The sequence below is a fragment of the Pyrus communis genome, chromosome 1 (assembly GCF_041283825.1).
Source record: "Pyrus communis isolate YQ-2024b chromosome 1, ASM4128382v1, whole genome shotgun sequence".
Lineage (NCBI taxonomy): Eukaryota > Viridiplantae > Streptophyta > Magnoliopsida > Rosales > Rosaceae > Pyrus > Pyrus communis.
In genome coordinates this window covers 5,491,738-5,504,381 of record NC_142565.1, presented here as the reverse complement: position 1 = coordinate 5,504,381, position 12,644 = coordinate 5,491,738, and the positions used below count along the sequence as shown (strand labels likewise).

Sequence of the window (12,644 nt, the reverse complement as noted above, 5' to 3'; positions counted from 1 at the left end):
ATAATATTAATTCATGCGGAAGGACTACTCCAACAGGTACATGAACGTCGACTGCTCAATCACCGCATGATAAAATTTACAAATAAAGTAATTCATATATATACTTTGTATTTTTCAACATTTTGATGACATCCGTCAAAGGTGTCATGCTCATGTGTAAAAAGACGGGAAAACTTGATATGAATTCAATTTTATGAGTTATTTTTTAGATGAGTCTAATTATATTTTATGTCAGTTTTTTTTCATTTTCATACCAATTTACCTCTAAAATTATTTATAAGTAATTAATATTATCTCTTGATTTTAGGATTAGTATTTGTGATAAGTTTTACCTATTTGAGGTTTAAAGAATAAAATTCCCTTAATGATAGGATAATTGTTGGAATAAAACTATTTCCTATATATCTCCAAATGAGGATACACCTCTTCATTTCTTCTTCATTTATCTATTCTTTCTTTTTAGTTTGTTATCTAAAACATTTTTCTTAGTTAGGATTTATCATTTGCCTTGCGAATGTTCTTCTTCTTTATCATGTTTCAATTTTCCTCGTCTCTTCTTAGGCTTCCACTATATATGAAATTTGATTTTGTTTGATCAAAGAATGGAGGTTGGTTGGCTTCTTTCATCATATTGCTTGTTGTGTTCAAATTAGTTAATTTGGTGGTCAAAGTTGGATCTTCATTTGAATTTTATTTTTACTCAAATTAATTAATTACATGGCCGATATTTATCTACATGTATCACAAGATTTTGTTATATAACCCACCTCTCTTATAGGCAAATTATATTTTTCTATTTTTATTATCTATCTCTATCGCAAATTGCTTCTATATGTTTTCCTATATTACATAGTAATTTATCTTGCTTATATGTAGGTAAATTGTGTATTTGTACCTTTCAGTTCGTTTATCTACCTATTGATTAGATATATTTTCTTCGTTTGATATCTTACTTGTAGGTATATGTACATTTATGTATTAGTACCTTTTAATTAGGTTGTATATTTTTGCAACTTAATCTATGATAAAAATATTTTATTTTATTAAAAGGTAAACAATTGAAACGTTTTTTAAATGTTTAGTAGATTGCAAATGTTTAAATATTCAAAATTTGAAAATAAAGGGTAAAATAGGTTTAAAAAATAGTTAAGTGGACCTAATAAAAAATTTTAAAAAATTGGACTAAAGCCAATAGTATGTCAATTTTTTGGACCTATATCTTAATGGGCCTAAGAAGATACATATAAAAGCCAGGAAACCCTAAAAAAGAAGGTAAAATGCTGTTTATTTTTTGTTAGTCACATAAAATTGTAGTTAGGGCCGGGGTTGGTGGCATGAGTGACGCAAGGTCCTTTGCTCTTTCATTTTATGTGCATTGATGGATGTAATTAACTTAAGAGGAAAACTCACAGCTTGAGTGATTAAAAGTGTTTATGATCTGTACTTCAGGGTTTGTATTCGAATTTTTCTTTCATTAATATTGTATGTGTAATAAAAAACTCTCGTATTAAGGGGTAAATAACATTATACATAAAGAGAGTAAATACGAGTCTCTATCAAACTTTAACAGCGTAAATACAGTCATTATGAAATTGTGAGAAAGATTAATGAGAGCGGTGAAGTTGTGGACTTGCCGGCAACTATGGGAATTTCTAGCACTTTTAATGTCATTGATTTATATGAGTTTCATCCTGATGATGCTCTTTTATAACATGTTGATCACTTGTGTACGAGCTTTTTTTAAGAGGGGGTGGCTGATGTAGGACTAGAAGAGCAAATAATCGTAGCAAATCCCGACATGAATAGTATTTTTAAAATTTTTGGTGTCCAATTTAGCTTGAAAATACTTTTTTTCGGAAAGGGAACAACGAGATGATTCAAACTTATGGATTTTCCATGATGTCTGATGGATTTTGGGCATTCGAGGCTGTTTAAAGGGTCAAAACAATGATTTAATTTATTTTTGGGTTGTTTTGTTATTTTCGGATATTAAGTTATTTCCTGTTTATCTCTTTTTTTTCGTTAGGGTTTTGTGGGGCTATGTAAGCATCCTTAAGGTTGTATTTTGTATGGTTATTCAGTTGAAAATCAAAAGTTTCTCTCAAATGTCTAAAGTTCCAGAATTCTCATCTTTCCTTTTTATTTTATTTAAGGACAGTCAAAAGTTTTGGTTGCACCCAAAGTACATAAAAAAACATGCGAGATTATATACTTGTCAACTCAAAAAATAGTGAGAAATGTTAGGTAAATAAGGTTATCGTAAAGACAAAATACAGAGGTAAGGTTTTTGAGGTGAAATGTGGGGTAATTAAGGTTGTCAAAAAAAGTACTCTCAAACACATTTTAATCACTTTCATCAAGCTTTTCATGTAATCAATAATTCTAACCTAATCTCCATTTTATTTTGTCCTTTAATTACAAACTTGACCTTGTTGATTGTAACGGTTGCCCAAAAATTATTAGGAAAACTAATGAAAATGGCTTGAAAACTTTGAGTTTTAACGATAATGACAAAATAAAGGGTAAAGTAAATAGTACCAAGATTGACTTTTTAATGTAAAAATGTGGTTTTTCGTTAAAGTGAACAGTATCGGAAGTTTTTCGTTAAAGTTCTCAAAAATATTTAGCGTACACATTTTGAATGTCCTACTTACTGTACATAAACCCCAATGCATAAGTCCCTTTTATTTGTTGGGAGCCTTCTTATTTAATGGTAAAAAGTGCTAATTAAGGAGATTAAATCTTTTGCATTTATTTTATATGTTGTCTCTATCATTGATTGACACATATTAATAACTTAATCCTCGTTAGCTTTATTATTAATTATAAACTTAATTGTGTCAATCAATGACAAATAACACAGAAAGGCAACACAAAAAATAAATATATACTTTTAATCAAGTTGGTATATTACGTAAGAAGATTGAATTGGGGTAAATGTAACATGGGTCTTAGTATTTAGGCAGCACGGGCTGTCACAATACTATATTTTTCTTTTTAGGTAAAGAAGCAATGGACCTTCTGAAGTCAAGCAATTAATTAATCCACATACATAAGTTAGTACTTCACAACATATATATATATATATATATATATATATATATATATATATATATATATATATAATCCTCCATTTTTTGAAGTATTTATAATTTTATTTAAATATTGCCATCTGACTAGTGGCAATTAAATAGTAATTAGCACCAAAAATCTGGCCCACGCCGACAAATCAGAATTAAGGATTTTAATTAGAAGATTCTCACGAAAATATAACTTAATTAGCCGACCATTTCCTTCAGGTAATTTCAATCATAAGCTAAATAAAATAAGTGCTTATGAAAAAACAATATTAGTAAGGACAATTAAATGATTAATTTGCAGAGGACAGTTCAAGGTTAGCTAACTGATTAACAGTTGAGATTCTTTGGGGCCGTCCTTTTCTAGGGATCGGGAGAAGGACAGCCAACCTACAGAATGTATATGGTCGGTGCTATTCTTAATTTAATTAGTTAATTAATTATATGGATAATTAAGTTTTTGCATGAGGAAAATATTTGATTATCTTGGAATCTTCACAAAGTTTAACTCAATCACAATACGCTAACTGGCAAGTGAGTGCTGTTTAAGCTAACAGCCTAATACTGGCAGTGTTACGGAGAGAAAGTAAATATATTGCCATAGGGGCTTCTAGCAAAAAAATAAAACAATAGTGTACAAATAAATTAGCATCAGTCACACTAGCTAGTTGACAACTTGGGATGAAGAAATAAAAGAAAAGGCTTATGTTTCTACTACCTATAAATCAAGGGGATAAAAAATAAGAAATAAGAAGGGTGAGTTGGTTTTGGTAGCTGTTATTTACACTAATATTGTCATTAATTATACTTTTTAAAATAAACGTATGTTTTTGTTCTATTTCCGTGGCTCGAACTCGCACCAGGGTACATAAGAATGATTATTTGCCGCCACTTCATACAATATTATATGCTTCTCCAATGTGGTTAACTATATTCATTTAAAATGTGGGTATATAAATTAATGATATATGAGTCGTTGATGCAACTGATATTGTCCAAGAGTACTCCAAGTAGACATGTCAAAAAACCAAGCTACCTCGTTGATATAAGAGATATACGTCATTTATTTTATATATATATATGTACGTATCAAAATCCCCGAATGCCCCGGCCCTATGATAGATCATATGACCTAAATATACGTATCAAAATCCCCGGACTCCATTGGATATTGCTGGATCGGACTTTGTTGGCAGCATATATTAGCTCGGATTTGCAAGTGGAGAATCTCGTCACACAAATTCTTAATCATATGTGAAAATCTCACACGGATTCTTGATTAATTTGTAATCCTCCAGAAAACCCATCTGCTTTTGCTTCGCTGCCATTCCAAAAATATTGAATTTCGCAAAAGAAATTATAAATGGCTAGCTCGTCAAGAGTCAACACGTACAATATTTTAAGGTTACGACGGTGGTGAGAGATCTGCAGGTGATCAGTTCCGTTTGGCTTTCGAAAATGTACTGAAGTCAGCAAAAGATGGCACCAAGCTGTTCAAACTGTATCTCTCTCTTCCGGTGCACATGCATGATGAAAATTTGTACTAATACTTCGCCTTTGAGGAAATAAAACTCATTGCATGTCACAAAACCAAGCTAGCTCGCTAGGGACTTCGACAAATGGTTTCCAATAGGAAACGCCACGATTAGAAGAAAAACTTTGTGACACTGTTTCATACATATTCTAAATCTCTCTCCTCACACATATTTCATGAGGAGAAAGCTACAACAAAAAGACATACAATAAGAGACTAAATGCGTTTTCTAACCGCCAAAATTGCTTTAGTTATGTTGGCTAGAAAATTATAAAGTGTCTAGTTCATAAAAGTACCCTTTGAAGAAACATCTGCTAAATAATTTTTTTTTTTTTTTAATTTTATAAAATGAGAATGCTAGAAATCCCACATTAATGTTCTATATAATGTGACAAATAACGCATACAATCACATCTAATAAGATTATTTTTTAATTAAGATAACATGTACATGTCACTTGTCGCATTAAATACTGGATAATATTGCATCACCTGTATAGGGATGCACATATCCTCCATTTGTGAATAACATATCTTGATCGACTAAATGAACCATCGGAACCGTACATCAATTTAGTAAGCTTCATTTGAAGATCACTCCTACAACAAACGTACAAATAAATAGGCATGGTACCTATACAGTCGATTTATTCTATACATTTAAATGACTAAGTGATTTTTGATTGAATTGATTTTTCATAGAGGTGATCTTCAAATGAAGGTTAAGAAATTGACAGTTCCAATCGTTAATTTTATTCGGTTAAGATATGTTATTCGCAAATAAGAACATGTGCATCCCTAAATGGTGCAAATGTTATACTTAAATATTACACCAATATGGTACAAAAACATAATCTCTCCAATATTAATTTTCCTTGGAAAATATATCTACCTGTAACCCCAAACTAAACTGCCCATAATCAATGTATCATCAAATACACATTCATGAAACACAAACATTAAAAAATTAAAGGGTAATGCTAGAATTAAAAAGTCCATGATAGCCAAATCAGCAAATAATCACAAAGGGGAACAACAGTTAACCACAGATCCTACCTCAGCACATGCATGAACTGAACCAAAATCCCCAACCCCTCCAAGGCGCCAACCCATCCCTATAAATACCACTCCCAACTCCCACACTTTTCCTCACTACTCACACTTTCAGTATTACCTACAGACTTGGCGAAGATCCACCGAAGAATAAGAAGCAGCAACAATTTTTGAATTTTTGATCCCTCAAATACTTCAAAAAATGTCTTCTTCAGATTCGCCAACGTCTCTAATCATTTCCAAATCCACCGTCTTCCCCGACCTGCCCTCCGCCCTCGCTGACCTCCCCCTCTCAGTCTCCGACCTCCCCATGCTCTCCTGCCACTACATTCAGAAGGGTCTCTTCTTCCCCCTCCCTCCCTCCCCCATCATCCCCCTCCTCAAATCCTCCCTTTCCCAAACCCTCTCCCGCTTTCCCCCATTGGCCGGCAGACTAACCACCTACCCCACTGGCCACGTGCACATCACCTGCAACGATGCTGGCGCCGACTTCATCCACGCGTCCGCCCCCGGTCTCTCAATCCGAGATGTTTTGGACCCTATTTACGTCCCCGACTGCGTCAAGGAGTTTTTTGCCTTCGACAGGACCGTCAGCTACTCCGGCCACCACAACGCAATCCTGGCTGTCCAGGTCACCGAGCTCAGCGACGCCGTTTTCATCGGATGCTCCGCCAACCACGCCGTCATCGACGGCACCTCCTTCTGGAACTTCTTCAACACCTTCTCCGAGCTCTGCCGAGCATCGTCATCGTCACTATCACCAAACGAAAATTATAATTACACGAAAATGACAATCACAAGGCAGCCGGACTTCAGCCGGAACTCGGTTCTGATCTCTCCGGCAGTGCTTCGAGTTCCGGCGGGAGGTCCCAAAGTCACATTCAATGTCGACGAGCCGGTGTGCGAGCGAATTTTCAGCTTCAGCAGAGAAGCCATTCAGAAGCTCAAGGCACGAACCAACAACAAAAAATGGTCCGACGTTTTGCTGAGCGCCGTCGAGATTCTCGGGAAGCAGAGTAACGATTCCTACCAAAACAAAGACAATGGCGCGAAAGTGACGTCGATTAACGAAAACTGGTCCAAAAATTCGAAGGCGAACTCCAAAACGACGGCGGAGATCTCGTCGTTTCAGTCCCTGTGCGCGCTGCTCTGGCGATCCGTGACGCGTGCGAGGAATCTTCCGTCCTCGAAAACGACGACGTTCAGAATGGCGGTGAACTGCCGGCACAGACTTGAGCCGAAACTGGACGCATTCTACTGCGGGAACGCGATTCAGAGCATCCCGACGTACGCGACTGCCGGGGAGTTGCTGTCGCACGACACGAGGTGGTGCGCGGAGCAGCTGAACAAGAACGTGAAGGCGTACGACAACGACAGGGTTCGGGGCGTCGTTGAGGATTGGGAGAGGGACCCGCGACTGTTCCCGCTGGGGAACTTTGACGGGGCAATGATGACGGTGGGGAGCTCGCCGAGGTTTCCGATGTACGACAACGACTTCGGATGGGGGAGGCCGATGGCGATTCGGAGCGGGCGGGCGAATAAGTTCGATGGGAAGATATCAGCGTTTCCGGGGAGGGAAGGAGGCGGGAGCGTTGATCTCGAGGTAGTTTTGGCGCCTGACGCAATGGCTGGTCTCGAAACGGACTCTGAGTTCATGCACTACGTGTCCAGTTGAGCTTGTAAAACGACGTCATATTATGTTAAAAAGTAATAACTTAAAGGGAAGAGAAAAAGATAGGATGTGGAATTGTGGAAGATGGGTTGAAGGGTTCGGTGCGGTTGATCAAGTATCCAACCTTGATCTGCACTGTTATGTGACCGTTGTTGGATTTATCCAATATAAATCAACCTTTAAGTGGTCTACTACATATAATAAGAATGTAATATTAGAGAATAATGTTTATTGTAATTTGATCTCTTAAATATATCAATCCTATATAAGGTGTCTTATATTGGAAATATGATTGATGGTGTCTTATATTGGAAATAGGATTGATGAAATCCTTAATTGAATATGATTATGATACTTGACTTGGAGGCTAAGAAAGTAAGTTTAGGTTTTCTTTATGGATGGAAACCCTAGCTTTTAGCTTATATAAACACTGGTCCCTATAAGCCCTAGAACACACAGCATAATGCTTCACATAGAGTAGTTGTATTCAGCTAGGTGTTTGTAGAAGATCCTGGTGTTGCCATGCCCTTCACCTTCCTTGCTCGAGTACCATGATCACAACTGGAATCAGGTTTGTCACTCCTTTGTTTGTGTTTTAATTGTATAACTTTATAAGGCTAACAGTTGGTATCAAAGCCACTGGTTATATGATTAAAACCTATTAAGTTCGAAGTTTGATTGTATAAAATTTTCATGAACTGCGGTTTTGATCTTACATCCAAATTGTGATTGCACTTGGCAACACCACCACGCTGAACTTCCATGAAATCTGCATAACGTTTCCTGCATATAATTGCATGTACACAGCAACACCACCGTGTTGGATTAATCAGTGGAATTTGAGGATTATTAATAGGTTGTATAATTAGTCACTTTTAATCAAGAATATTTTTCAATAATCTTATGGTTGCAGTCAAGAGAAATTGATTAAGAACTATGCTAATTGATACCCTAATTATTACGGCAAAACAAACTGCCTGATTATAGCACGAATCCACAATATTGTATGCAGTGTATTACATACAACCACATAGCTTTTGCTTGCCAATTGGAAATTGGACTACGCTTATTAAATTATGGAACTGAAGCATAGAATTTATATATAATATTCTTATGGAATTGAAAAATGAAATTTAAAAATCATATAGGAACGTAAAGAAGCAAATATGTAAGGCGTGGTATTATATTAAGTATTTTACAGTGGGAACTCTATTATTCTTTTAACTAGCAGCAAGTCGTTAAGTTTCTTTTGCTCCAAATGTTAAAAGTTTTAGATGGGAGTGTTCTATGATGAATAGCTCAAATCCGTAGAAATTAGTGTGTTTGGAAAAAGTTGAATTTTTACTGGGTAAGGTAAATGTCTCGGACAACGTATTGGAGGTCCTTTGCAACCTACTTAGGGTCAGAGTTCCAACTCTGAACAAAGCAGCAACCAAGTATAACAGGAAATAATCGCTTGTGTTGGAAAATTGCATGTGCAGGTAATTTCTAAGACCAATTATATACAAGGTTTACATGTATAAATTTTATCATGACACTTGTATCTTACTAAACAGGCATGCCAAGAAGTATATATAAATGTGCAAATATATCTTGTTTGTTTGTACCTAATTTGTTAGTAGTGAGCCTATTTGATGCCCCCATCCCCATCAGCTCTAGCCACAACTTCAGGAGGGCTCTTTACTGTCACATGCAAGAACACCTGTGTGAGGTGCATTCATGATGAACATGCGACAAGGGGACACTAACCACCCCTCAAATGCCTCACGGACAGGTTTTTGGAAATACTTCTTAAACCCCAAACTCTATTGCCTCTGATTTCCATTTGAAGGGGCAAAATAAATTCATATGGGTCATTTTTAAATCAGTTGTATTACATGATAATGTGTAGAAAATATACATAGGGTGAATTAAATAGCTTGGTTGCTGTGAGAAATAATCAATATGGATTAAAATTTTAAGTTTGCAAACATGTAGCAAAATGGACATGCGGCGTGTTTTATTAAAGGGACTGGGTTGTCCTATATTGCTTTAAGCTTGAGATGATCTTATGTAAAGGCACGAATGTGTAGATTAGTAATGCAGTCTACTAGTACTTAAGTATGATTGGGGATTAATTCAAGTAAGGTTTATAATGATATTAACTCCATGAGGAATTTGCATGACTAATCAATTAGTTTTGTTTATAATTTTGTCTTTCTGTCTCAGCAGTCATTTAATTATACATGACTAATTAACTATGAAAAATTGATGCATAATTTGTGGATTGACTGAGAATGACAAAAAGCATCCAGTGACAAGGACAAGAATACTATACAAATGAATGAGGTTTGCAGTAATATTTGACAATTCTAACTTGTATTTTTATCTATTCTTATATAAGAATTATGGTTGGTCATGTGATTATATATATGTTTACAAAGAAGTAGTGAACATATGAAGGCCGCATGAGGTATGTAATCCATTCAAAGTATGTGACTTAATTGATAAGCATGAATTTTCAGACATGTATTATTGTTTGTGGTTTTTTCTATGCCTAAAAAATTTAAACAGTGCTTTGATTGGTAAATTTTTATGTGTCATAAGGGGAGAAGAAAAGAAAATTTTCAAGGCTAATGTAGGGCACATATTGAAGATGTTTTCTATGGAAGAAAATAATTTTGGTTGTTCCTTTATTTAATTTGGTATTTACAAAGCTAATGCATGATTTTAATGTTGCGTTCAGTAGTCTTGTACTACATAAAGAAATATATAAAAGGAAGGGAACCCGTTTGACTTAAGAAAACATTTGAGCAATTTAGCTTTTAAATTAAAGGAATGTATTGTTCTTTCCCATTACATAAAGTATTTCTATTTTAAGTAATTGACTCCATAATGATAAGTATTGACATTTTTGCGGTGGAATAAAACTTGTTCTATATGTGATTAATCTCTTTCAAGTATGTTGTTAGGTTTCTTGAGATTAATTTAATGTCAAGGGAAGTCATGAAGGAATTAGTGCCATTTGTTGGTAAGACTCGAAGCTCGAATCAGGTTATCATAATTTTGTCACTTACAGTTAATTAATCCATGTGACTTCTTGTATTGTTTTAGGATGGAGTTGATCAATGCATTTTCAACTAAGCAAGCCACGATGGCTTAGTTGACGATGGGACTGTGTTTTTTGAGTTATTTCGGTCAACATTGCATCTTAATTAGAATAAAAGGGATAATCTTCAGGTGTGGATTATTTCTTTTAGTTTAATTAAGATGGCATAGTATGGATTTTATTTCACATAAGTTGTGAAAGTTTCATTTGTCCACAGGTGTTGAAGTTTTTCATGAAGGTACTCTTGTGACATAATCTAGTACTAGATACTAGTTAATTTTCTTGCCCGCAGGTGTAAATTAATCTAGTTTCATGAAGTTTATTGGGGAATAAAGTTCCATGTCTTCAGTTACAAATATTTCCACTATGAGCCCCATTATAGGTTGTGGTCTTAAGGCATGGAAATCGGTTGCATCATGACGTATTTTTGTGTCTCTTCATGAGACTTGTTGATGCAAAGTACTTATTGAACCCATGAAGGTTAATCAAGGATTGCTAAGGTACACATTGTTTAAGTATAATGCTTGTAAATATTTTCAACTTGAACTGTGATGTCTGTTTAGAGGATGAAATTTGATCACTTGAGATTCCATTGACATCGAAATTGAAATAACATGAAATTGAATTTGTTAAAGATATTTAGATTCATGATAGATGAACATAATTTTTCTAGCAGATTGCGTGTCTTGATTAAAATCGGATGAATGACACGTCTAACGGTTACCAAATGACCTGAATTTTATATATATTAAACATATATATGTCTACAATGTGTGTGCAAAATTTCGTATTTTTTTCTGAGTATTTTAATTATGGTGAATTTACTAGTAACCCATGCTCATATAGACAATTTTACTGGCAGATTGCGTTGGGTTTTTGAGTTGTCACTTTAGACTACTATTTTGACCCAAAACGCCTCTATATTTTTATTTTATGAAGATTAGTATGTATATTTTGATCTGTATAATTTGGTTGCAATCAAGCTTATAAATTTGTTATGATTAATTCTAAGGTAAATGTAACTCATTGCCGAAATTCTGTTTGACAACTTTATGTTGGTTGTAATGTCTATTTTATTATGTCTAAAATATAAAACAATTTTATTTAGTTACATCTTTGAAAGAGTGTTTGCCCAAGTGGGAGAATTAGTGAACAAAAATTGGGCTTCACACTCATTAACTTATTTGTAAGTCTAAACTCTAAAAACTTAGTGGGAGTTATTCTAAAATTTTGAGAATTAAGTGGACTTGCATGATACTATTAAAGTGTTATTCTATCTTCCATGAATATGTGTTTTGTTTGATAACTCGAATGACAATAATATGTTTAAGTTGCATGAATCGATACTTCATGTAACATCCCACATCGACCAACAGAGAGAGGGTGATGTGCCTTATAAGTACATGCCCACCTCTTATAACACGAGGCATTTTAGGAACTCATTGGCTTCAGGTTCTATCGAAACTCCAAAGTCAAACGAGTTCGGGCGAGAGCAATCCTAGGATGGGTGACCCACTAGGAAGTTCTCGTGTGAGTTCCCAGAAACAAACCGTGGGGGCGTGGCTGGGGCTCAAAGCAGACAATATTGTGCTACGACGGAGCCGGTCTGGAATGTGATAGAATGGTATCAGAGCCACTATACCGTGTGGTGCAAGTGTGTCGACAAGGACGTCAGGTCCCTAAGGGGGGTGGATTGTAACATCCCACATTGACCAACGGAGAGGGGGTGATGTGCCTTATATGTACATGCCCACCTCCTATAGCACGAGGCCTTTTGGGAACTCACTGGCTTCGGGTCCCATTGGAACTCCGAAGTTAAGCGAGTTTGGGCGAGAGCATTCTCAGGATGGGTGACCCATTGGGAAGTTCTTGTGTGAGTTCCCAGAAACAAAATCATGAGGACATGGCCAGGGTAACACTCCCCGATCCTGATATTCCCCAAAATTCCAGGATAGGCACATACTGGCCGACACACGAAGGTGACAAAAGCCATTTATTGAATGTAAATGCTGAGAACAAGGAATAAATAAGACTTACAAATAGAAAATATAATAAATATGCATTTTAGGAACGTGTTTAGAGCAACAACTAACTATAACACTAAAAGAAATAATATAAAATTGAATGAAACAAACGATGGATCCTACACCGAGAGGACTCGAAGATGCCAATACGGAAGTGCCTTGACGCTGGGATTGTACGCCTCGATTCTAAGTCCTGA

General features: G+C 35.6%; 1 protein-coding gene across 1 annotated transcript; it reads left to right on the top strand.

Annotated features, from left to right (window-relative positions):
- Positions 1–5,865: 5,865 nt before the first annotated feature.
- LOC137719592 (putative acetyltransferase At3g50280) lies at positions 5,866–7,338 on the top strand. Its single transcript, XM_068458629.2, has one exon. The coding sequence runs from the start codon at positions 5,866–5,868 to the stop codon at positions 7,336–7,338; it is 1,473 nt and encodes a 490-aa protein (XP_068314730.2).
- Positions 7,339–12,644: the final 5,306 nt, after the last annotated feature.

Bases quoted from the DNA above. Each gene is read 5' to 3' on its own strand.
- LOC137719592 (XM_068458629.2), top strand. From the start codon at position 5,866: ATGTCTTCTTCAGATTCGCCAACGTCTCTAATCATTTCCAAATCCACC.